We start from the raw sequence: 22,776 nt of genomic DNA, 5'->3' as shown, positions 1-22,776 counted from the left end.
CTCTGAGTAAAGAGATGCTTGTTCTTGCCCCCAACTTACGTTTAAATTGTTTACAGTCAGTTGGCCTGCTTTTGAGTTTTAAATCTTTAACCTCCCACCTGAGCCAAACCCCTCTGTTTCTGGGGGTTAGTGCAATCCGGACCTAGCTGTCTGTTGCTGGATGGCTCTACTTTTCAAATAGATGTACTGAGATATAGGAGTGACTGGAAATCAGAACCTGAAACAGATTGTTTTAGATTGCTTCACCTCTATAGACAAAGGACACTAGCTCTGGTTGATGGTATAAATTGTCCCAATTGGGGAAATAGGTTTAATAAGATTAAACTGACCAACCTTATCTAGAAGGAATAAGTTGATTAGGGATAGTCAACACAGTTTTGAGAAGGATAGGTCATGCCTCACAAACCTTATTGAGTTCTTTGAGATGGTGACCAAACAGGTGGATAAGGACAAAGTGCTTGATGTGGTGTATATGGATTTCGGTAAGGTGTTTGATAAGATTCCCCATAGTTGGCTATTGGACAACATACTGAGGCATGGGATCGAGGGTCATGTAGTGGTTTGGATCAGAAATTGGCTAGCTGAAAGATGACACAGAGGGTGGTGGCTGATGGGAAATATTCATCCTGGAGTTTAGTTACTAGCAGTGTACCACAAGGATCTGTTTTGGGTCCACTGTTGTTTGTCATTTTTATAAATAACCTAGATAAGGGCATAAAAGGATGGGATGGTAAATTGCCGGATGACACTAAGGTCGGCAGAGCTGTGAATAGTGACGAAGGATGTTGTAGGTTACAGAGGAACATAGGTAAGCTGCAGAGCTGGGCTGAGAGATGGTAAATGGAGTTTAATGCAGAAAAGAGTGAGGTGATTCACTTTGGAAGGAGCAACAGGAATGCAGAGTACTGGGCTAACGGTAAGATTCTTGGTAGCGTAGATGAACAGAGAGATTTCGGTGTCCAGGTGCATAGATCCTTAAAAGTTGCCACTCAAGTTGAAAAGGTCGTTAAGAAGGAATATGGTGCATGTTAGCTTTCATTGCTTGACGGATTGGGTTTTGGAGCCATGAGGTCATGCTGCAGCTGTACAAAACTCTGCTGCGGCTGCACCTGGAGTAATGCATACAGTTCTAGTCACCGCATTATTGGAAGAATGTGGAAGCTTTGGAAAGGGTGCAGAGGAGATTTACTACGATGTTGCCTGGTATGGAGTGAAGGTCTTACAAGGAAAGGCTGAGGGACTTGAGGCTGTTTTCGTTAGAGAGGTCACAGAGAGGTGATTTAATTGAGACATTAGATAATCAGAGGATTAGATAGGGTGGACAGTGAGAGCCTTTTTCCTCAGATGGTGATGGCTAGAACGAGGGGGCATAGCTTTAAATCGAGGGGTGACAGATATAGGACAGATGCCAAAGGTAGTTTCTGTCATGGGGCATGGAATGCACTGCCTGCAACAGTAGTAGACTCACCAACTTGAAGGGCATTTAAATGGTCACTGGATAGGCACATGGCCGAGATTGGAATTGTGAGGTTAGATAGGCTTCACAGGTTGGCCGAAGGGCCTGTACTGCACTGTAATGTTCTAACCAGGGGTTTTTCAGTTATTCTGAGCTGGTTTTAAGGTTAATTTGTCATCTGCAGTTCAGGTGAAAATGGAACTTTCCAACTGGCAGATCACTGCATATTGGAATCAGCAAGGGAGCTACTGAAGAAATGTGGGTGGATTTGAACAAATGGTGGAACCACTGTATTGTGACTAAGATTGAACAGTTTAGAACTGTGACTAAAGTGTACTTGGAAAATCCTGCTGTCTGGTCACTTCTTATCCTGGCTTCCTAATAGTCCTTTACATTGAGCAGCTATTTCAAAATCAGCTTGCTCAGAGATATTATTACGTAGCTGTGAAGCAGGCAATTTGAAACCCAGTTTCCTGGTTTGGAGGTAGGGACACTACCACTGCCCCTCAATGGCCCTGACCCTTCACCATTATTGACTGATGTCATTGCCCATCCAATTTCTCTCATCTTTTGGCTACAAGACAATTGCAACCTGTGGCCACTTGGTGCCAGTCTAGAGCTGATTTTCCTGCTGTTTTCCAGTTCCATCCTCACTTTCATATACAGTTGTTGGGAGTTTTCTGCTTTAATTGCATTGGGCTGATCTATCTCATCGGCCTTATATTTCTTTAGTCACTTACTGGTGTGATAATGCCCCTACCTCTGAGCCAGGAGGTTTGGGTCCATAGATGGGTAATTGAAAATCTGAACAGATTGATTCGAAAGTATCTGTAAATTATTAGCAATGACCTTTACTGGGTTATCTACAGAGTATTTAGCAATGATCTTTATGGACACAGTGATACTGTGATTGAAACATGCATTTAACCTCAGGACCTTTACTTGGTTGTGATGGCGAACTGTGCTTGTGTGTGTGAGAGTGTGTGTGTATGAGTGTGTGTCTGTGTGTGTGTGTTTGTATGTGAGAGTGTGTATGTGTATCTGTTTGCATGTGTGTGTGTGCTTGTAGTGTGTGTGGTCCTGTTACTTGAACAAGAAAAGTATGGACTTTTCCATGTTTCGCTCTGAGAAATACAAGTCATGTTGCTTTCTTATGTCTTTCATACCTTAAATAGCTCCTTGCACATTTACAATCAGCAATAACTCCAAACTGGTTCCATCTTCAAACCGTATACACGACATGCATTCAGAAATTGCCATTTACCAAAAACATTGGTAAATTGCACAACAGGAATTTTTCCCTCCAAAAAGACAGGAGGTCTTTAATATAAACTCAAGCCTGTGTCATAAACACTCAAATTCACAAAGTCTCCATTAATACAACAGGTAGATTTGTCGAGAGCAGCTGGATTATTTAGACTGTGATTGATACATTATATAACCCAGTATTTCAGATGAGATTTATTTGTAAGTCATACTTTGCATAACCAACAGAATTAACAGCACAGAAACATGCCATTCAGCTGAAATGGTCCTTGCTGGTGCTTGTGTTCCACATGAGCCTCTGCCCTTCCTTTTTAAAAAGTAACCTTATTCACACAAAGTCATAGGCCTTCCTCCCTCATTTAAGGGGAGGCAATGTTTAGTGTTATTGTCACAATCCAGATAAGGAGGTAAAAATCTGGGGATCTGATGTCAAATTCAGGTAGTGAAATGTAAATTCACTGAACATCTGGAATTAAAAGTCTGATGACCATGAAACCACTGTCAACTGTTTTAAAAACCCATCTAGCTCACTATTGCTCTTTAGGGAAGGAAATCTGCTGTCCTTACCTGGTCTGGCCTACATGTGATTTCAGATCCAAAGTAAAGGAGTTGACTCTTAGCAGCTCTCTGGAATGACAGAGTGCCATCGATTGGATTAAACTGAAGTGCATCAAAAAATGAAACCAAGTGATTCCGTCCCTAAAGGCATTTTAGGTATGCCTATACCAAATGAACTGCTTGGTTCAGGTATGAGCTCACTTCCATCTGCTCAAGGACAGCTTTAGATGGGCAATAACCACAAGCCCAGCCAACATACACATCTCTGATGGAATTAATACATGTACTTCATGGCCTTCCAATCAACTGCAACTCAGTTAGTTACCTAATCATTTACATCCTTCAGGAATGATCTCCAAAAACAAAATCAACTAGAATTAAGTTTTATAGGTCTAAAAAAGTTGACAAGAACTGAACTCAGGCCCTGCTCTGTTCACTAATTCACTGATCCATCATTGTCCAGCAGCTTTACAACCAGTGTGAAATACACACATTGTAGAAAGCGGATTTATGAATATATTCCACAAGCAGGTTACTTTCCTCCTCGCTCAAAACATCTCCCATCCTTTTATGTGTTGCTTCTTTGGTTAATCCTAATGTTCATTTGCCTCCACCATTCCAGGGTGAGTTTGCATTGAAGGGAAAAAAATGCTTGAACCACCTGAGAATCATGACGGTGAGCAGAAACTTGCACAGAAATTACACTTAACTCAGTTAGCGTTATACAGCATGGAAACAAATCCTTCGGCCCAACTTTTCTGTGTCAACCAAGTTTCCCAAACTAATCCCACTTGCCTGTATTTGGCCCATATCCCTCTGAACATCGCCAATTCACGTACCTGCCCAAATGTCTTTGAAAAGGTTGTAACTGCATCTACCACTTCCTCTGGTAGTTCATTCCACATACAAACCACTCTAAAATGTTGCCCCTTCACATCCCATTTAAATCTTTCTCTGCTCACCTTAAAAACATTTCCCCAGCCTAGAGAAAAGAAAGGCTTTGCTATTCACCTTATCTATGCCCCTCATGAATTTATAAACAGGGTGGCAGTGAACAGTTTGGCATCAACACTCTGCTATAGGGACACTTCAATTTCCTAAAATGATGAATGCTGTTACAGGCATTAATGTGTGCTTAGCTCATGCTCCCAGAATCTGAATTTCAGTCAGTAACTTCTGCAATATCATACCTGAGACAGGATGTTGGTACACTGTTGGAGCAGGGAGACAGGAGGATTGCCAAGGCTGGTTGCCAGCTGTACCCTGAGCAGCTGTTCCTTTTGGATGGAGTTATCCTGCAGAGCATGTGCCAATGCTACAGCAGCACACCAGTTAGAGAGGGAATCTGTAGAGAAGAGGCCCCCACATAGCAGCTGGCCAGCCGAGATCGAATTGGCTAAACAAAGCAAGCAAAAAAGCCCCGTCAAATCTGAATAATGTGTAAATCGTCATGAAATAGAAGTGATACACCAATAAAAATGGAAGGCTATTGTTCTTGATGAACATATTTTTTACCAAATATTTTTTGTTAAAGACATTGTCACAATTCCACTGAAAGCAAATAACTTAGTAATAATTCTGTCCTAAATGCAGAATGCTAAACTAACTGTTTTTAAACTTTAATTGAAACTTCATTAAACAAACTTTGCTCACACCTGAGATTTTGACTTCTATTCAGAAAGGCTGAATAAGCATTTGAAATACTTGGCGATGAATAAATGCAGAAGAATGCAAGAAACAAAAAGGAGAGAGAAATACCAGTTAGTTCCAACGCTGATTGGCCTGCCCCTGTGCTGTGATTTAAAGAATGAAAATCTTAAAGAACGAATAAGATTAAATGAGATTACTTACAGTATGGAAACAGGCCCTTCGGCCCAACAAGTCCACACCAACCCTCCGAAGAGCAATCCACCCAGACCCATTCCCCTACATTTACCCCCTCACTTAACACCACAGGCAATTTAGCATGGTCAATTCACCTAAACTGCACATTTTTGGACTGTGGGAGGAAACCGGAGCAGCCGGAGAAACTCACCGTGCCACCCAGGAATTATTCAGTCCACTGACCTTAAATCTCTGGCCTTTCCCCTCAATGTTTTTTTTAAATATTCATTCAGTGCCCTTCTAAATGTTTCCATAATTATTGCCAGTCAGGTGTCTTGGTCTAAATAATCCTCTAAATGACAAAACCTGCTCTTTTAATGTTAACCCTAAAATTAACACACTAATTACAACCAGTGTTTAGGGTTATAATCTAATTGTTGTGGTTCTGTTCGCCGAGCTGAGAATTTGTGTTGCAGACGTTTCGTCCCCTGTCTAGGTGACATCCTCAGTGCTTGGGAGCCTCCTGTGATGGTTCCTCTGGCATTTATAGTGATTTGTATCTGCCGCTTCCGGTTGTCAGTTCCAGCTGTCCGCTGCAGTGGCCGGTATATTGGGTCCAGGTCGATGTGCTTATTGATTGAATCTGTGGATGAGTGCAATCAATAAGCACATCGACCTGGACCCAATATACCGGCCACTGCAGCGGACAGCTGGAACTGACAACCGGAAGCGGCAGATACAAATCACTATAAATGCCGGAGGAACCATCACAGAAGCGCTTCACAGGAGGCTCCCAAGCACTGAGGATGTCACCTAGACAGGGGACGAAATGTCTGCAACACAAATTCCCAGCTCGGCGAACAGAACCACAACAATGAGCACCCGAGCTACAAATCTTCTCCCAAACGTTATTTCCAGCAAGACACTAGATTATAAGAAGAAGGCATGCTCAATTCAAAAAGACATTAAATGATTATTGAAGTAGAAGCAATGCACATGGTTATAGGGACAGTAGGGAAACAACACTAAGTCATGATACTTAGTTGGAACAAAAGCAAAATACTGCGAATACTGGAAATCAGAAATAAGAACAAAATGCTGGAAAGCTCTGGCAGCATCTGTGGAGGGAGAAATAGAGATAACGTTTCAAATCTAATGACTACTTTGGAGCAGTGCTGAAGAGTCATATTGTACTCAAAAACTAACTAACTGTTAACTGCCAAACCTGCAGAGTATCTCCAGCACTTTGTTTATTTACTTATTTGGAAAGCAAGCAAAGATATGTTGTCCCTAATGGCCGCCTCCTGCACTGTACCAACTCCGATTCTATGATTCAGTGGAAATGGTTTTGTGTCCATTAATTTTAGCAAAGCCCCATGTAATTCTGAACATTTTCAAAGAACACTCCACGAACTGTGATGTTCGAAAGGCTGGTGGCCTGTCTTTTACAGTCTCTTCCCAATAGATCGGAGATACCATTGTGTTGTATTGCTTCTAAACCCATCCTTTGCTCTGACATCCTGCCTAGAGGAATGCATCCAAAAGCTGGAGACAAATTATTTTATGTAACTGCTTAGCCCCTCCTTTTTGCTTTATGGCCATTTAACTCATCCACCCATTGTGTCCTCTCCCAAGGAAAGGAAACTGGCTTTAGTAACGTGCCCTCTCGCTTCAAGAATCTGCATATCTCAACCTACACAAGTTTCTCAGCTATGATATAATGTGGAAACTTACCATCAATAGTTGCTGGCAGAAGTGTGGCAACAATCTCTGCTTGGCCTTTTTGGTTTTTGTACAAGAAACATTGGAAACAGTACAGCACCGCACAACGCAGGACAAATGGCTGCCTTTCATTCACCATGGACATCAGAAGGACTACAATTGCAGGCCTGTGTTGAATAAATTTAGGCATACTTCATTAAAAAGTTTTTAAAAACACTACTTTCAAAACAAATGTTGGTGGAAATTTGATAAAGAATGTTGTTGGGTATTAACAAGGTTAACAATACATCAAGTTCAGAATGCACCTCTGTTTAATAACTGCACCCTTTGGAGCCTGTCTGCTGCTTTTCACTCCTTTAGTGAGGTGCAAACTGTCCAGAGACTTTTCTGAATATTTGGAGGATGTCCAGAACTTGCATTTTTGTTAAAAATGTTTAGATCACGACATTAACGTAAAGTGGTTATAAGATTTAATCACACTGCCACTGGTGGGAATGGGCATTGCGCCACATACCGGAGTCATGCATTGGTGTGTCCGAACTTCAAACCATTGTTTGTAATTTGTAACAGAAGACTTTGATACCAATAATACTTACAAGAGCAATCCAATCAAAATTCAACTAATACAGCAACATGATAGACTGCACCATGCATGTACTGTACAGTCACTAGAATGTCATCAAAGCAACTAAATACAACTTGTACTCCAACTTGTAATTTTCAGGCACAGTGAGTGAAAGTTCAAAACAGAAGTAAATTGCAACCATTTACTAGACAGTAAGTATTTTTGTAGACCTCAACAGACAAGCTGAATGCAAAACTAAACTTTCAATTTTTTTTCCAAATCCTGCTTACCTTGGTGGATTGGAAGGTGCATTCACAGAAGCAAAATAATCCTGGTTTACCTGGGACCCTCTGATAACTTCAGATACTGTGTTAATGGTCTGTATAAACAAAATCAAAATGTCACGGAACTGTAAATGCAATGTGTATAACAATAACCAGTCTTTAAATGTCATCTTTATTTTGCAAGTATATTTTGTGACGCAGATGAAGATAACCTATGGATAGCTCATGTTGAGGTTAAGTACAACACGATTAGACGCCAAGAAGCTCCACCTTAAATGAGAGGTTTATAGGCCGGTGACTACCTTTTCAGATGACAAGAATAGGTAGGGAAGTATATTGTGAAGATAATGTAACAAAGGTGCAGATGATACAGAAAGGTTGAGTATTGCTCATTTTGACAGGAAGAACTTTTGAAAGTATTATCTGAATAGAACCGTAGCAACAGGTGCAGTAAGCCATTCAGTTCTTCAAGCCTGCTCACTCATTCATTATGATCATGGCTGCTCATCCAACTGTTCCTGCTTTTCCCTCATACCCTTTGAGCCCTTTAGCCCCAATTGCTATACCCACCACCACCTTGAAATCATGCAATGCTTTGGCCTTGATTGCTCTGTGCCTTGGTGAATCCCACAGGCTCCCCACTCTCTGGGTGAAGACATTTCTCCTCATTTCAGTTCTAAATGGCCTGCGCAGTATCCTTAGACTGTGGCCTCTGGTTCTAGACTCCCCTGCCATTAGGAACATTATTCCTGCATCTACTGTTAGAACTTTAAGTTTCTGTGAGATTACCACCCCCACCCCCCCCCCAACCCCCTCCACCCCCCAACTCCTCATCCTTCTATAGTCCAGCATATATAATCCTAACCAATTTAACTTCACCTCATACATCAGTCTTAATATCCCAGGAATGAATCTGGTAAAGCTTTGCTGCACTCCCTCTATATTCTCCCTCATATGAGGAGACCACAACTGCACACGATGTTCCAGCTCTGGTCTCACTAAGGCCCTGTATAACTGCAGCATGACATCCCTGCGGCTATACTCAAATCCTCTCACTATTAAGGCCAACACACCATTTGCCTTCCTTGCAATCTCCAACACCTGCACAATGAACAGCAGAAGAATTTCAGACGTGCAAAGGGATGCAAGTGTACTAAGTTCATGAGTCCTCAAAAATAATAGCATGCAAGGACAGCAAGTGATTAAAATGGTTAATGGGATGCTATCATTTATTCTAAGAGGAACTGAACATAAAATTAAGGATGCTTCTGCTTCAGTTGTACAGAGTATTGGCGAAATCGTATCTCAGGTACTGTGTTTGGTTTTGGTTTCCTTATTCAAGGAAGGATGTAAGAGTGAAGGGCAATGTGATTGTTCAGGATCTTATACAATTCAGTCTTAACAAGGTGGATATGGAAAGAATGTTTAACCTTGTGGGCAAGTCCAGAAGCAGGGGACTCTTAGAACTAAGGGTCACCTTTAGGGCAGAGATGAGCGACTTATTTTTCTCAAAAGGATTCTGCATCTTTGGAAATTTCTGCCTCAGATGATAGTGGAGACAGGGCCATTGAATATTTTTAAGGTTGATGGAGACTGATGCCCGAACCTAACAAGAATTTAAATTATTGCCAACATTATGGAATTCAGAACACAAACAGATCAGCAAGATCTTAATAATACAGCTTGGCTCCAATCACAACAGAAGAGCTAACAGTCCAGCATGATAAGCCATTTACCTCCTCCAGTCATTTCGAGATTGCCAGGTGTAAGCTTAGCACAATACTAAATCAGGTCAGTTTGCTGCATGGGCTTTGGCCAATGGAAAGCAAGGTTTCCCAAAACGATTTCTCATAGCCAGACCATCCCTCCCACAGAGTAGCAAGTTCATAAAAGCAGGACAATATATTCCCACTCCTATTTATGTTCCCATCAGTATGGTCTGGATTCAGAAGGCCAATGCACACCTAAACACTGACATCTTCCTTTATCAAGCTGGAAGAGATTAACCCAGCTGATTCCATATCTCGCAACCTTCGGGTGAAGGTAAGCAGAACATGCATTTTACATGTTACACGTGACTAGAACTGGGATCACACAGCTGTTGAATACTCAAGGTATTCTTTAATTTAACCTTGGGAAAATTCTAGGAATTCTTCTGCACTTTTAACTGAAGTTTCAAATCAGACTCGAAACATTAACTGTTTCTTTGTCCATCTACGCTGTCAGATTGGAATTCCTCCAGCATTCTCTGTACATGTTGCATTTTTAACTAACACCTCCTAACAAATATTTTTGTGATTCAAAAATATTAACAGCAACACATCGAATATCGCAGTTCTACCACGACCAAAATGTTGTGCTTTTAATGCTTCAGACATCTTCCTTACATAATGTGTAAAGTGTTAAATCAGTTAACATTTTAGTATGACATTCAAACGACAAATGTTCATTCAACATAACCCTTGGGTAAGCTATTCCAATCCTTGCAATTTTCAGGAATGTTTGTATGGTTTTTATTTAACTTTCATATTTTAATTTGTATCACAATGTCACGTAACCTAATAGAGGTTCTTAAAATAATGAAGATATTTGATAGGATAATATAGAAATGTGTCCACTGGAGGGACAGTGAACTGGGAGTCCATCAATGCTCGGTACTCCTAAATAAATTCAATAAGGAACTCAGGAGAAAATTTACCAGAGTGTGGTGAGAACGTGGAGCTCAGGTCCACATTGACTGACTGAGACAAATGGCATATATGCTCCTAGAAGGGCAAGTTAGATAAATAACAATTATATATGAATCTTCATTTAATTGGATTTAGAAGTCATGTTTCAATTGGGATGGCTATATAGGAGCAGGCTACAGACTGACATACTGACACTGGTTTGGAGGTGCACAATTTGTAATGTATTGCTTTATCAACCTTCAAGCCTTTAGATTAAATTAAATTAGATTAGATTAGATCATTGCAAAGGTTTGGCTCCAGTTCTAGCTGACACTGCTGGATTGCATGTCGGAGAAAAGGTAGAAGAATATGTTGATCAAATAACTTAAAGATGCAAGGAAATAACTTTCTCCTGAGTTCCTTATTGAATTTATTTAGGAGTACCTAGCATTGATGGACTCCCAGTTCACTGTCCCTCCAGTGGACACATTTCTATATTATCCTATCAAATATCTTCACTATTTTAAGAACCTCTATTTATGTGGAACTGATGAACTTGAATGTCCTGCTGTTTGTGCCTCAAAACAGCACTAACTCACCTCAGTGAGAATATCAGCAGGAACTCCAGTTGCCATCAGGATGGTGCACAACTGCTGTAACAAACCACATTGGAATGCTGACTTCTGGCAACTGCTTGTAGCACCAGGAGGATTCACAGGAGACACCAGCACTCTCACCAGCTAAGAATAATAAAATAAGGAGGAAAGTTCACCAATTAACTTCACAGACAGAAAGACAGTTTGAGTTGCAAGTTCTCTTTTAACAAAGTATGTTTGTAAACAGCATTTATTCTTTCAACCAGTCATTTGTGCAACACACAGAAAACATACTTGAAAATTTTAGTTGCAAGCAGCATCTCAAAATATGAAAATAACTAAATTTCCCAAGCAAATGACAAGTCTAAATTACATCTCTTTTCTGAAGCATTAAGTTCAAAATGACCTGATCCTTAAATGCTTTGACAAATACAGCAGTTGAACTAGTCAGAGAAAGGTAGTGCCAGTGACCAGGTCATTCTAGAGGGACAGGTGTGCATTTGGTCACTGTTAGCATAGGTGGTAGCTGGGATGGGCCCTATCTTTATCGGTGACTGTGATGACAGGGTAACATGATGGTGCTACAGATAGTAGCACTCAACCTCTGAACCAGTAACTTCTCCCAGATTCAATCCCGCTCCAGGACTTCAGCACAAACCCAAGGTGACACTTCAGTGAAGTACTGAGGGATTGCTGTACTATCTGAAGTGCCATCTTTCAGATGAGATGATAAATGGATCTCTGTTTGCAGCCCGAGGGAAATGTAAAAGATTCCATGACACTGTTGTGAAGGCCAGCAGGACAATAGTCCACATCAGAAAAATATTATCTCGTCAACATAACATTATTTGTGAGTTTTTGTGAAACTTAGCTGCCACGCTTTCTAAATTATATCAAAGTTGTCACTTCAAACATGTTTAATCAACTGGAATATATTTGGTATGTTCTGAAGGCTCAAATTCATTTTAAAAATCAGATTTAAGAACTAAACGAACAAAACTCTTCAAAAGATTTACATTAAAGATGGTTATTCTCAAATAGTTTTAGTTTTGGCTTGCTACCAATTCTGCATTTTATGCAGAAACAAGGTTGTTGCATCAATTTACAGCATATATATATTTGGAATTATACAAGGACATTATCAGTTAAAGTAACTAAATTAACAACGTATAAAGTAAAATCAATATAGAAGGGCAATGAAATGAATTTATCTCATGACAACACTTCTTTGAAAAACACTAAAAATGTGCAAAGAGTAGGTCACTAGTCATTAATGTCTGATGGTCATTTGGTAGATTTCAGGATGTACAAAATAGTCAACAAAATAGACCACATGCCTCAAATGAATTATCAAATGTTCTAATAGAGAAACTGAGCTGTCAGTCTGCAAAATTATTTTTAAAAATGCAGAAACAGATTGCAAAGTCACTATGGTCAAGGTAACAATAGTAAGGAGTCGTCTGTCAAATCAAGGGAAGTAACAGACATGAATGAGGGAATGAAGACGTCCAGATTGTTCAACAATAGTAGGGCTGAATGAACCAACCCTACAACCAGGAGAGTACCAAGGGACTGCTCTGATTGTTGGAAGCGCTGATGTTCAAAATCACTGGCTGTGGCCAATTTATATCTGCCTTTTCAACCGTAAAAAAGGTTGTGATGGTATTTCTGAAGAGCCAGGAGTTTTCCCCAAAGTCTTGGTTACCACATATCCCTCATGATGCAAAGGGAGTAACTACATACATACTTGTATGAACACTGTCTGAGATTTTGACGGTAAATTAGCTGCTGCACTTAACAACAGAGACTATTTACAGTTGAAAAGTAACCAATTAATGAAACAGTACTTTTGAAATTTTTGAGGCGTTTGTAAGGAAATGTTACCTGCAGCATCAGGTGAAGATTTGTTACTTTCTGTGCAGACCAACCCGAATTATCTTCAGCAACCTCAAACCAAGGTTTTGTGCGTTGAATGTATGAACCGGGTCTCAGGCGCTGTGAGGCAGCAGTGCTAACCACTGTGCCACCGTGCCGCCCACTAAGATATGCAAGATAAATTAAACATACTTACTATAAAAAGGAGTTTAAGTTATAAAGAGTGCAGAATTGTACTCAACTCAATGTATAGAACAATAATAGAATCCATTGAGAACTGGCACACAATTTTGTTTCGCCAATATGTGTGACTCCAGACCCATAGCAATATAGCTGACTCTCAAGATGCCCTCTAACAGTCTTAGCAACCCAGTCAGTTGTTAAGAAGAAAGTTGATCACCACCTTCCCAAGGACAATGAGTGTAGGCCTTGCCAGTAACACCCAGATCATATGAAAAAAAAATCAATCATCCTTTTACAGTCCTTACTTAAAATGGTAAGATTTATCTTTTAGACAGTGGATCTACAGAAGATTCCGCCACTCCTCTGTTCCCTTTAAGGTTCTATATCTTTCTTCTATTCTTCAAGGTAAAATGCATTATTTCATATTCCTTTACACAATATTTCATCTGCCATTCGTTATTAAATCTAGCTACACTATTGGTGTCTTTCCACAGGTCTAGTCAATACATAAAGTACCCTGATATAATAGCAATACATTTTAATATTGCTCCATCGACTCCCAAGTCAATTTTGTACATAATAGCAGGCGCAATGACTCCAAAGCGCAATGACACCATGCGCAATGACAGGCCCTTTACCCCACACTTTTTATTCTTTAGTCTACCTCATTGAATTGCATTTACTTTGCCACCAAGAGTCTTGCGATACCTTAAGCACTTCTTGAAAATTAATAAAACTTCATTTCTTTACATTTTCTGCCTTTCTTTAAGGGATTCTCAAATGCAAAACATCTTTCAAAAATAATGCTCATTAACCTTGATTTAACTTCACCCCAAATACTCGGTCATTTTATCCCTATACTTTCCTGGCCTATGTTCATTCTTGGTCTTGAAGAGAAATGACAGTTTCCTTTTGACAGAATAATGGAAAGTATAGTTGAATCTTCCTCCATTTCTCTCAATTCCTTCAGATGTAAAACACGAAAACTTCGAGAAGTTTGAATAGCTTATTTAGCAATATACCATTGACCATTAAATTAAAGCCTTCCACAACCATTTCAAATGTTTCTGCAATTGCCATGGCCAGCTCCTCTGAAAAATCTGAGGCCAAGTTCTGATTTAGTGTCTTCGAGGAGAAAGTGAGGTCTGCAGATGCTGGAGATCAAAGTTGAAACTTTATTGCTGGAACAGCACAGCAGGTCAGGCAGCATCCAGGGAACAGGAGATTAGACGTTTCGGGCACAGGCCCTTCTTCAGGAATTCCTGAAGAAGGGCCTGTGCCCGAAACGTCGAATCTCCTGTTCCCTGGATGCTGCCTGACCTGCTGTGCTGTTCCAGCAATAAAGTTTCAACACTGATTTAGTGTCTGCCATCATCTCTCTTCTGGAAGGTTGTCAAATTACAAATTCATTAACAGAACGTTCATTAATGATTCTACAAATGAGAATACCAAGGTAGACAATAGGTGCAGTAGTAGGCCATTCTGCCCTTCGAGCCTGCACCACCATTCATTATGATCATGGCTGATCATCCTCAATCAGTATCCTATTCCTGCCTTATCTCCATAACCCTTGATTCCACAATCCTTCAGAGCTCTATCCAACTCTTTCTTAAACGAATCCAGAGACTGGGCCTCCACTGCCTTCTGGGGCAGAGCATTCCACACACCCACCACTCTCTGGGTGAAGACGTTTCTCCTCATCTCTGTCCTAAATGGCCTATCCCTTATTTTTAAACTGTGTCGTCTGGTTCGGCACTCACCCATCAGCGGAAACATGTTTCCTATCTCCAGAGTCTCCAATCCTTTAATAATCTTATACATCTCAATCAGAGCCCCTCTCAGTCTTCTAAACTCAAGGGTATACAGCCCAGTCACTCCAATCTTTCAACATAAGATAGTCCCGCCATTCCAGGAATTGACCTCATGAACCTACCTCACTATCCAGAATGTCTTTCCTCAAATTTGGAGACCAGAACTGCACACAATATTCCAGGTGCGGTCTCACCAGGGCACTGTACAGCTGCAGAAGAACCTCTTTGCTTCTATACTCAATCCCTCTTGTTATGAAGGCCAGCATGCTATTAGCTTTCTTCACTACCTGCTGTACCTGCATGTTTGCCTTCATTGACTGGTGTACAAGAACACCCAGATCTCTTTGTACTGTCCCTTTACCTAACTTGACTCCATTTAGGTAGTAATCTGCCTTCCTGTTCTTGCCACCAAAGTGGATAACCATACATTTATCCACATTAAACTGCATCTGCCATGCATCTGTCCACTCACCTAACCTGACCAAGTCGCCCTGTAATCTCCTAACATCCTCCTCAGATTTCACCCTGCCACCCAGCTTTGTACCAAAGGCAAATTTGTTAATGTTACTATCAATACCATCTTCTATATCATTAATATATATTATAAAAAGCTGCGGTCCCAGCACTGATCCCTGCAGTACCCCATGGTCACCGCCTGCCATTCCAAAAGGGAGCCGTTTATCACTACTATCCTGTCAGCCAACCAATTTTCAATCCAAGTCAGTACTTTGCCCCCAATACCATGCGCCCTAATTTTGCTCACTAACCTCCTATGTGGGACTTTATCAAAGGCTTTCTGAAAGTTCAGGTACACTACATCCACTGGATCTCCCTTGTTCATCTTCAGAGTTACATCCTCAAAAAATTCCAGAAGATTAGTCAAGCATGATTTCCCCTTCATAAATCCATGTTGACTCTGACCTATCCTGTTACTGCTATCCAGATGTGTCGTAATTTCATCCTTTATAAGGTAAACCTTGTTTAATAACAATTCCAAGATTCTCAATCAAATATTCCAATTGAACATGAAAAAAAAGCATCAGAACTGCAATGACTGTCAGTAAATTATTTTGTTAAATTAAGAACATAAGAACTAGGAGCAGGAGTAAGCCACCTGGCCCTTCGATGGCTGATGTTTTCGTGGCCTCAGCTCCACTTACCCATTAAGTTAAAATTAAGTTTTGGAATGAAAGGTAAATTGTCTTGCAAACCACATTTTGACTTCAACAGCTCAATATCTACGCAACTGAGAAAAACAAACATCTGTGGCAATTTGCACTTTCAGGAAAAATAAACATTGCTTGTTCAGTAATTGTTTCTGCTAAGGTTCAGGAATACCTCCATCACTCATCCCCTCTTCAGTGATAATATCCAGCAGGCGTTCAAAGGCATTTTCAAAAGCTACAATCTTCTGAATGGCTGCATTAGCTTTCGTTAATTGCTGGAGCAAAAGGAGACCCTGCAGGAATAAAAAGATGCATTGACTACTTCCTTACCTCTCCTGACTATGTTAGCAGTGCCATAAACACAGACATGAAATGGTAATATCTGCTTAATTGATTTACCCAGGGCCTAAATCAATTAACAGGTATTAAACCTTTTAGCACATATATAAACAGATTTGGGGCAGCGTCTGGGACAGATGATTCAGGCACACTATTCTTTAAAGCTTCAAAGACACAAGAAAGCATTGAAAAAGTACTTTGAGTTATCCCACTTTTTAGACAGTAGCAAAATCTGGTTTAAATGGGCAAGAAACAAACATTAAAAAGTTATACCCCATCCAAAAAACACAGAATTAATAAAACACCAAATACTGTATCTTCTGCCATTGTTTGCTGTCAATATATAAAAAGCACAGGATTATAGAAAATATTCAACACTCAGTAAGAGACTACAACTTTTAGGTGTTCAGAAATCTTGCAATTAGTGACACGTGTTACAATGTTGGCCATAACACAGCCAAAGTTGAACACTGTTGAAAGGAAATTTCTAAATACAGAAAGAGAACCAAGGTCTGTAGCCAGTGGTATTCTGCAACATCAGCATGGTGTCTTTAAAGATGCACAGCCAACATCCATATAGATGCATTTACAATGGCATAAATTTTACAATATGGCACAGATATTGATTTAACCTTGCTGTCAATTCATCTCATCACAAACATGGAATTTAGAACTTTAGACTCATCTGCACACATGGGTGCACACACAACAGCCAGAAGATGCATCCCTATATTAAGTGATGAAGCTATTATCTTTCCTGAAAAGAAGTTTAAAATAAGCTGTACCTATTTCCACAAACTAGCTAAATACCTAGTTATTTAATAAACTAGGGTTGATTGCTTTTTTTCTTTGAGGAAACTCACAAAATTGTTACAGGCCCACATTATGGACTTTTTTGGCTCTGTCAACCAGAGCTATGGTCAGACTGCGTCTTCATGGGTAGACCCCTCAGAAACAGCAGAGGGCATTGTTACCAATAGGTCCTGCACCAGCAGGGAGAGATTAACAAACTAAACCAAGTTTCTATTTCAGACCCACAAACAGAAATTTTGCAACAGCCTCAGTGATCTCTAAGCTCTCGAGTTTCCATCCCGTTTACATTTTGAAATAACAATCTTACACGAGTGTATCAAATTTAGAAATGGAACATGACTCTGGACTCATGTTAACCAGGTTAGCAAATGCATCTTTGATAATGTTTTTGCTCAGTTTTGACTGTCATACTCAAGGTAGAGGTTTCAAGAGAGGATACTTACATCATTGCGAATTACTTCTCTCGAATCTGCAAGCAAATCCATCATCTTGGATACACCTGTACATTAACATTGAGCAACATTAACTTCCTGAAGAGTTAGTAGTTTTATGTCCTATACAAATTGAGCAGCACTTTCAGAAGTGACCATGACCTATTGCACACAATAGATCCCCCCCCCAGCAGTTCACATTTTGTTGAACACATGCACACTAAATATACAGACACTCCCCTCTTCAATATTTACAAGCACAGATGAAGATATTCAATACTTGTACTGCTGTTCATTACAGCAATGCTTTAAATTCCTTGACTAATTTTAGATTCCCGATGGAGACTTGTGAAGTGGACCAGAGAGACAGAGGGAGAAGAGCAGTGGCAGTGAGAGATAAAAATTAGCGGCAAAGAGTTCCTTCAACCAGGCAGAGCCAGTGGAAAGCAGGTAGGTGACTGGTGAGTATGACTTCTGTGCCTCTTTTGATTGGTGAAGTGGTTTAATTCAGGGGACTTATTACAGCTCAAGAGTACAGTTAGGAAATTCACTGTTCCAATTTTAATTAAAAAAACTGAAGAGGAATGCCCAGGCAGAGAAACCTTTTATCTGTTATATGGGGGAGCTGGTGGACACTGGCATGATTCACAGCGATCACATCTGCAGCAAGTGTTGGCTGTTTCAGGAACTTTGGCTCAGATCTGACGGGCTGGAATCTGAGCTGCAGACATCCGAATACAGTGTTTCCCCCCCCCCCCCCCCAAAAAAAACACTGTGCCAAACGAAGATTTGTTCGTCCGACTCAATCTTCTGGGTGTGAATTACATTTTTTTCAGGTTGTAATGATAACTAGTGCCACAATTATTTACTCCCTATATTCAGTACTTGGGATGATGTGGCAGAGTCTAATATACACAAATATGCTGATAATCCAAAAAAAAAAAGATGGGTGGGCACATTGTGATGAGGACACAGACTCTGCAAGGCAATATAGTTGGGTTGATTGAGCGAGTAGACGAAAACCTGGTGGATGGAGTAATGATTTGGAGACACCAGTATTGAACTGGGGTGGACAAAGTTAAAAATCACAACACCAGGTTATAGTCCAACAGGTTTATTTGGATGCACTAGCTTTCGGAGCACCGCTCCTTCATCAGGTGATTGTGGAGAATAAGATTGTAAGACACAATTTATAGTAAAAGTTTACAGTGTGATGGAACTGAAATTATATATTGAAAAAAGATCTGGATTGTTTGTTAACTCTCTCATCTTTTAGAATGACCATGTAGGCTTCAGTTCTTTCATATGTAAATCTCAAAACATACACTCCCACACACACCCTTTTAAGAGTCTTAAACCCCTTTTAACACAATCATAACACCCCACTCCCCACACCCACATATACACACATAATTTGTGGGGTGAATTTGTACTTGCAGAATTACATTTTACTTTGCTCAAAAACTGCATGAATCCATGTAAGATTCTGTAAATCCATTTTTTAGATTAGAATCAGGTACAGATAGCCTCACAGGGAGTTAACACCTTCAATACCTTATCTGGGCCGACATGACACCAATTGTTGAAGTGCACTTGAGAAAGTAATTTTTTGGGGGGGAAAAAAAAGTTCTGCGATTTACATATGAAAGAACTGAAACCAACATGGTCATTCTAAAAGATGAGAGACTTAAACAATCTGGATCCTTTTAAATATATAATTTCAGTTACATCACACTATAAGTTTACTATAAATTCTGTGTCTTAGAATCTTATTCTCCACAATCACCTGATGAAGGAGCAGTGCTCTGAAAGCTAGTGCTTCCAAATAAACCCGTTGCACCATAACCTGGTGTTGAGATTTTTAACTCTGGCCGACGGAGTTTTCTTCAAGGTTACTAAGAAAGGAGCCAGAGAACTTGAGAGACTGATTAAAACAACTTGCACTTTTCACAGTCGCAAAATCTAGGGTTACTTGTATTAGCAAAAGTGTTGGCATGAAAATAGGTCACAGGCAGCATCACAACTTTTTTGATGAACAGCAAGCAAGGCTATCTTCTATTTTTGCTAAATGTTTGGCCACCCTTTTTGATTCTTTTCCTTCAGAGAATTTATGAACGAGAATTTTAACAATTATCAATTAACCTTTCAAAACTATGGAACATCTAAATTTTGAATATCAATATGGATGAAATTAGCTACAGTAACATACTTTAGTTTAATTTTATCCTGGAGTTTATGAAGTTTCTCTGCTGTCCCAACTTTACCCTCTTATGCAGTACTCAAGAGTAAACTATGTCCTTACCCATTGGGCTGACAAGGATAATCTGTTGAACTTGTGGGCCTTGATTTTTTAAAAGTGCAGTTAGAAGTTTTACTGCAGGCCAGCGCACATGAAAATCAAATTCCTGAAAATAAGTAGAAATTACTTTAAACAGCTTAAAAATAGTTTGTGGCATATCATGGTAAAATGTAGCATTGATAAGAAAATCTTTCAAGAATTAAATCAAACAATACAAAAGTAGATTCAGACTAATGTCAAAAATGCTTCAGCTGTAGCCAAGTGAGGAGATACCAAATAGCAGCTGGAGGTAGCAGGGTCAGTGATGAACAATAAGAGACAGGAGGAACAAAGTTACAGGCAAGAGGGGAGCAAAACAAAATTTATGTACCCTCTTCAGGTCAGTTGTACAGACTGAATAGACATTCCATTAAAAGCAGCATCACTATTTTCTCTCTAGGCATTCCTTTACAGATTGTCACGCCTCACTGAGGTACCAAAATCAAATTCCTGGAGTCGTCACAAAGTTAAAGATTTGAAGTATATAAATTTCCCCAATTGACCAGAAAGTTTGGACCAGGTTTCTGTACTGAACAAGGATCACTATTTATTAGACTTTAGCTCCAAACAGTTATAAACTGTCGATATATAATAATGAAAACTCTAATCCTCTCGTAAACTCCTTACACATAGACAAACAAACCAATAGGGCTAAATAGATTATAGAACAGTCGCTTTTTTTCCCCCAAGGTTCTGTTGTCAAGCTGAGCTTTGTGACTCTTCTGCTAGGCAGCATGTTGCCTAAATCATCTTTCTCTAGATGCTTCAACTGGTTGATGAGAGAAACAGGGTGACCAGTCTTCTTAAAAAGTCTTCAAGTTTTCAGTTAAAAATTAACTTACAATAACTATCTTGGAAAACAAACTGATTTGCTTCACGTTTACTGCAAGTTTTCACTGCGGAGAACAGAGACACCACTCCCAGGCAGAGGATGAACTGAATCCTACTCTGTAACCTGTTCCAAACTCCAAGTTGTTCAGTTACCCGAGACCCAGTCATGCAGTTATTGGCAGGCTAAAAAGGCCGCTGTCATCAATCCATTGATCAATCAACTTCTTGTTGCAAACCAAAGTGGCATCTGTGCCCCCCCCCCACCCAGCTCCAAATTCTCTCCAACTCAAACTCCAATTACAACTACTTCAAACAATTGTTTACACAATGCCTGAATGAGTTCAGGTTACTTGCTTTCAAAGTATACAGCCACTTATTCAAACACTGGCTTTTAAAAAACAGTTCTCTCATTTCAGTCCACAGTTTTTAAAAACTCAATTAAAAATTCACGTCCTTATAAGATGAAGACTGTCGGAGGTTTACCCTCATTTTGCAGATCCATTGCTGGATAGCCAGGTCTATTGATGATCAGCCAGAATCTCTCTCAGGGGCAGCAAGTGAAGGTGGAGACACTACTGCAGACAACTGAATCTACCTTGCTTTTTCTGCTTAATTGCAAAGTGACTGGAGCACACCTGATGCACCATCTCAATCTATGGCCTGTCCACTGATTAAATATGGCACACACGGAAGGACTTCAGAGAATCCTTGAACGTGCCTCTGCTCCCTTCAACAGTGGTCAACTCTCCATACAGCACAAACCTTGCAGCAGAGGACTACCAACCACCTGGGCAATTTGATATGCCCAACCCAATTAGATTTGCAGGAGCATGGTATTAATGCTGGTGATGTTGGCTGTTCCAGGACTTCAATGTTTGAGATACAGGGTAACTCCTATATCCACAGGTCCTGTTACTGCAGTTTCAATTACCCACAGTTTACTGCAGCCCAAACATGTAAATGGGAACATTCTAGAAACAGGGACCAGGAGGTTACCGGGAAGGCACACTTCTCATTTAAATAAATGAGATCACACTTATTCGCAGTTTTGGGCTTCCGCTTTAGGTCTTAGAACGTAACCCAATACGGGTACAGGGGGACTACCATACATTCCTGCTAGCGGATCTTGAGGATGTTGCAGAGGCTGCTTTTGGAATTGCTCTGAAAGGCATACTTGGTGGTGGCATATGATGACTCAGCACCATTCCAGAAGTGGAGAGAATGATAGCTTTGTACAGATTGAGTTCAGTCTTTGCTCAGAGGCTGTTTGACACTCAGTTTGACTGTGACAAACATGGGGAAGGAGAGAGACAGCACAGACTGTGCACAGTTGGCATTACACAAAACCGAATAAAAGCTTTTTGCTCATTCAGAATGTTTTAAAATTGGATGCTACAGAGTGATGAGTAGGTATACTTCTTCGGTCTCGAGTATTGCTGAAGGATATCCCAGGCTGAACCCAGTTCAGCTACTTCATCAATGACCTTCCTGTCATATCAAAATGTTCCTAAGTGTAGATGTTTACTGATACTTGTAAAATATTCAGCTCCAATCATGACTTCTCAGATACTGAAGCGGACCATGCCAGTATTCAGAAAGACCTGACAACATTGAAGCTTAGGTTCATTAACTGACAAGTTACATTTGTGTGATGGAAATGCCTAGGAATTACCTCCTATCAACAAGGCACAAGTCAGGAGCGTGGTGGAATACTCTACACTTGCCTGGATGAATTCAGCTCCAATACTCAAGAAGCTCAATGTCCTTCAGGCCACATCAGCCTCACTTGTTGGCACAACATCAAAGTGCAGTAGTTGTGGTTCTGTTCGCCGAGCTGGGAATTTGTGTTGCAGGCGTTTCGTCCCCTGTCTAGGTGACATCTTCAGTGCTTGGGAGCGTCCTGTGAGGCGCTTCTGTGATCTTTCCTCCGGCATTTGTAGTGGTTTGAATCTGCCGCTTCCGGTTGTCAGTTCCAGCTGTCCGTTGCAGTGGCCGGTATATTGGGTCCAGGTCGATGTGCTTATTGATTGATTGAATGAATCTGTGGGT

The 22,776-nt window shown here is 40.3% G+C and overlaps 1 protein-coding gene across 1 annotated transcript in view; it reads right to left on the bottom strand.

The window, feature by feature from the left end:
• Positions 1-22,776, bottom strand: part of LOC122539265 (general vesicular transport factor p115-like) — a 73,428-nt gene that overhangs the window by 23,498 nt on the left and 27,154 nt on the right. The window contains exons 7-15 of the mRNA XM_043673967.1: positions 19,861-19,963; positions 17,571-17,626; positions 16,148-16,268; positions 13,433-13,494; positions 12,825-12,935; positions 10,944-11,084; positions 7,682-7,770; positions 6,839-6,993; positions 4,471-4,676 (exon numbers count right to left, since the gene is read on the bottom strand). Of these exons, the coding sequence (XP_043529902.1) occupies positions 4,471-4,676; positions 6,839-6,993; positions 7,682-7,770; positions 10,944-11,084; positions 12,825-12,935; positions 13,433-13,494; positions 16,148-16,268; positions 17,571-17,626; positions 19,861-19,963 (1,044 nt within the window). The remainder of the gene's footprint in view (positions 1-4,470; positions 4,677-6,838; positions 6,994-7,681; positions 7,771-10,943; positions 11,085-12,824; positions 12,936-13,432; positions 13,495-16,147; positions 16,269-17,570; positions 17,627-19,860; positions 19,964-22,776) is intronic.

Source organism: Chiloscyllium plagiosum, chromosome 32 (genome assembly GCF_004010195.1).
Source record: "Chiloscyllium plagiosum isolate BGI_BamShark_2017 chromosome 32, ASM401019v2, whole genome shotgun sequence".
Taxonomy (NCBI): domain Eukaryota; kingdom Metazoa; phylum Chordata; class Chondrichthyes; order Orectolobiformes; family Hemiscylliidae; genus Chiloscyllium; species Chiloscyllium plagiosum.
This window is presented reverse-complemented; position numbering and strand designations above follow the sequence as displayed.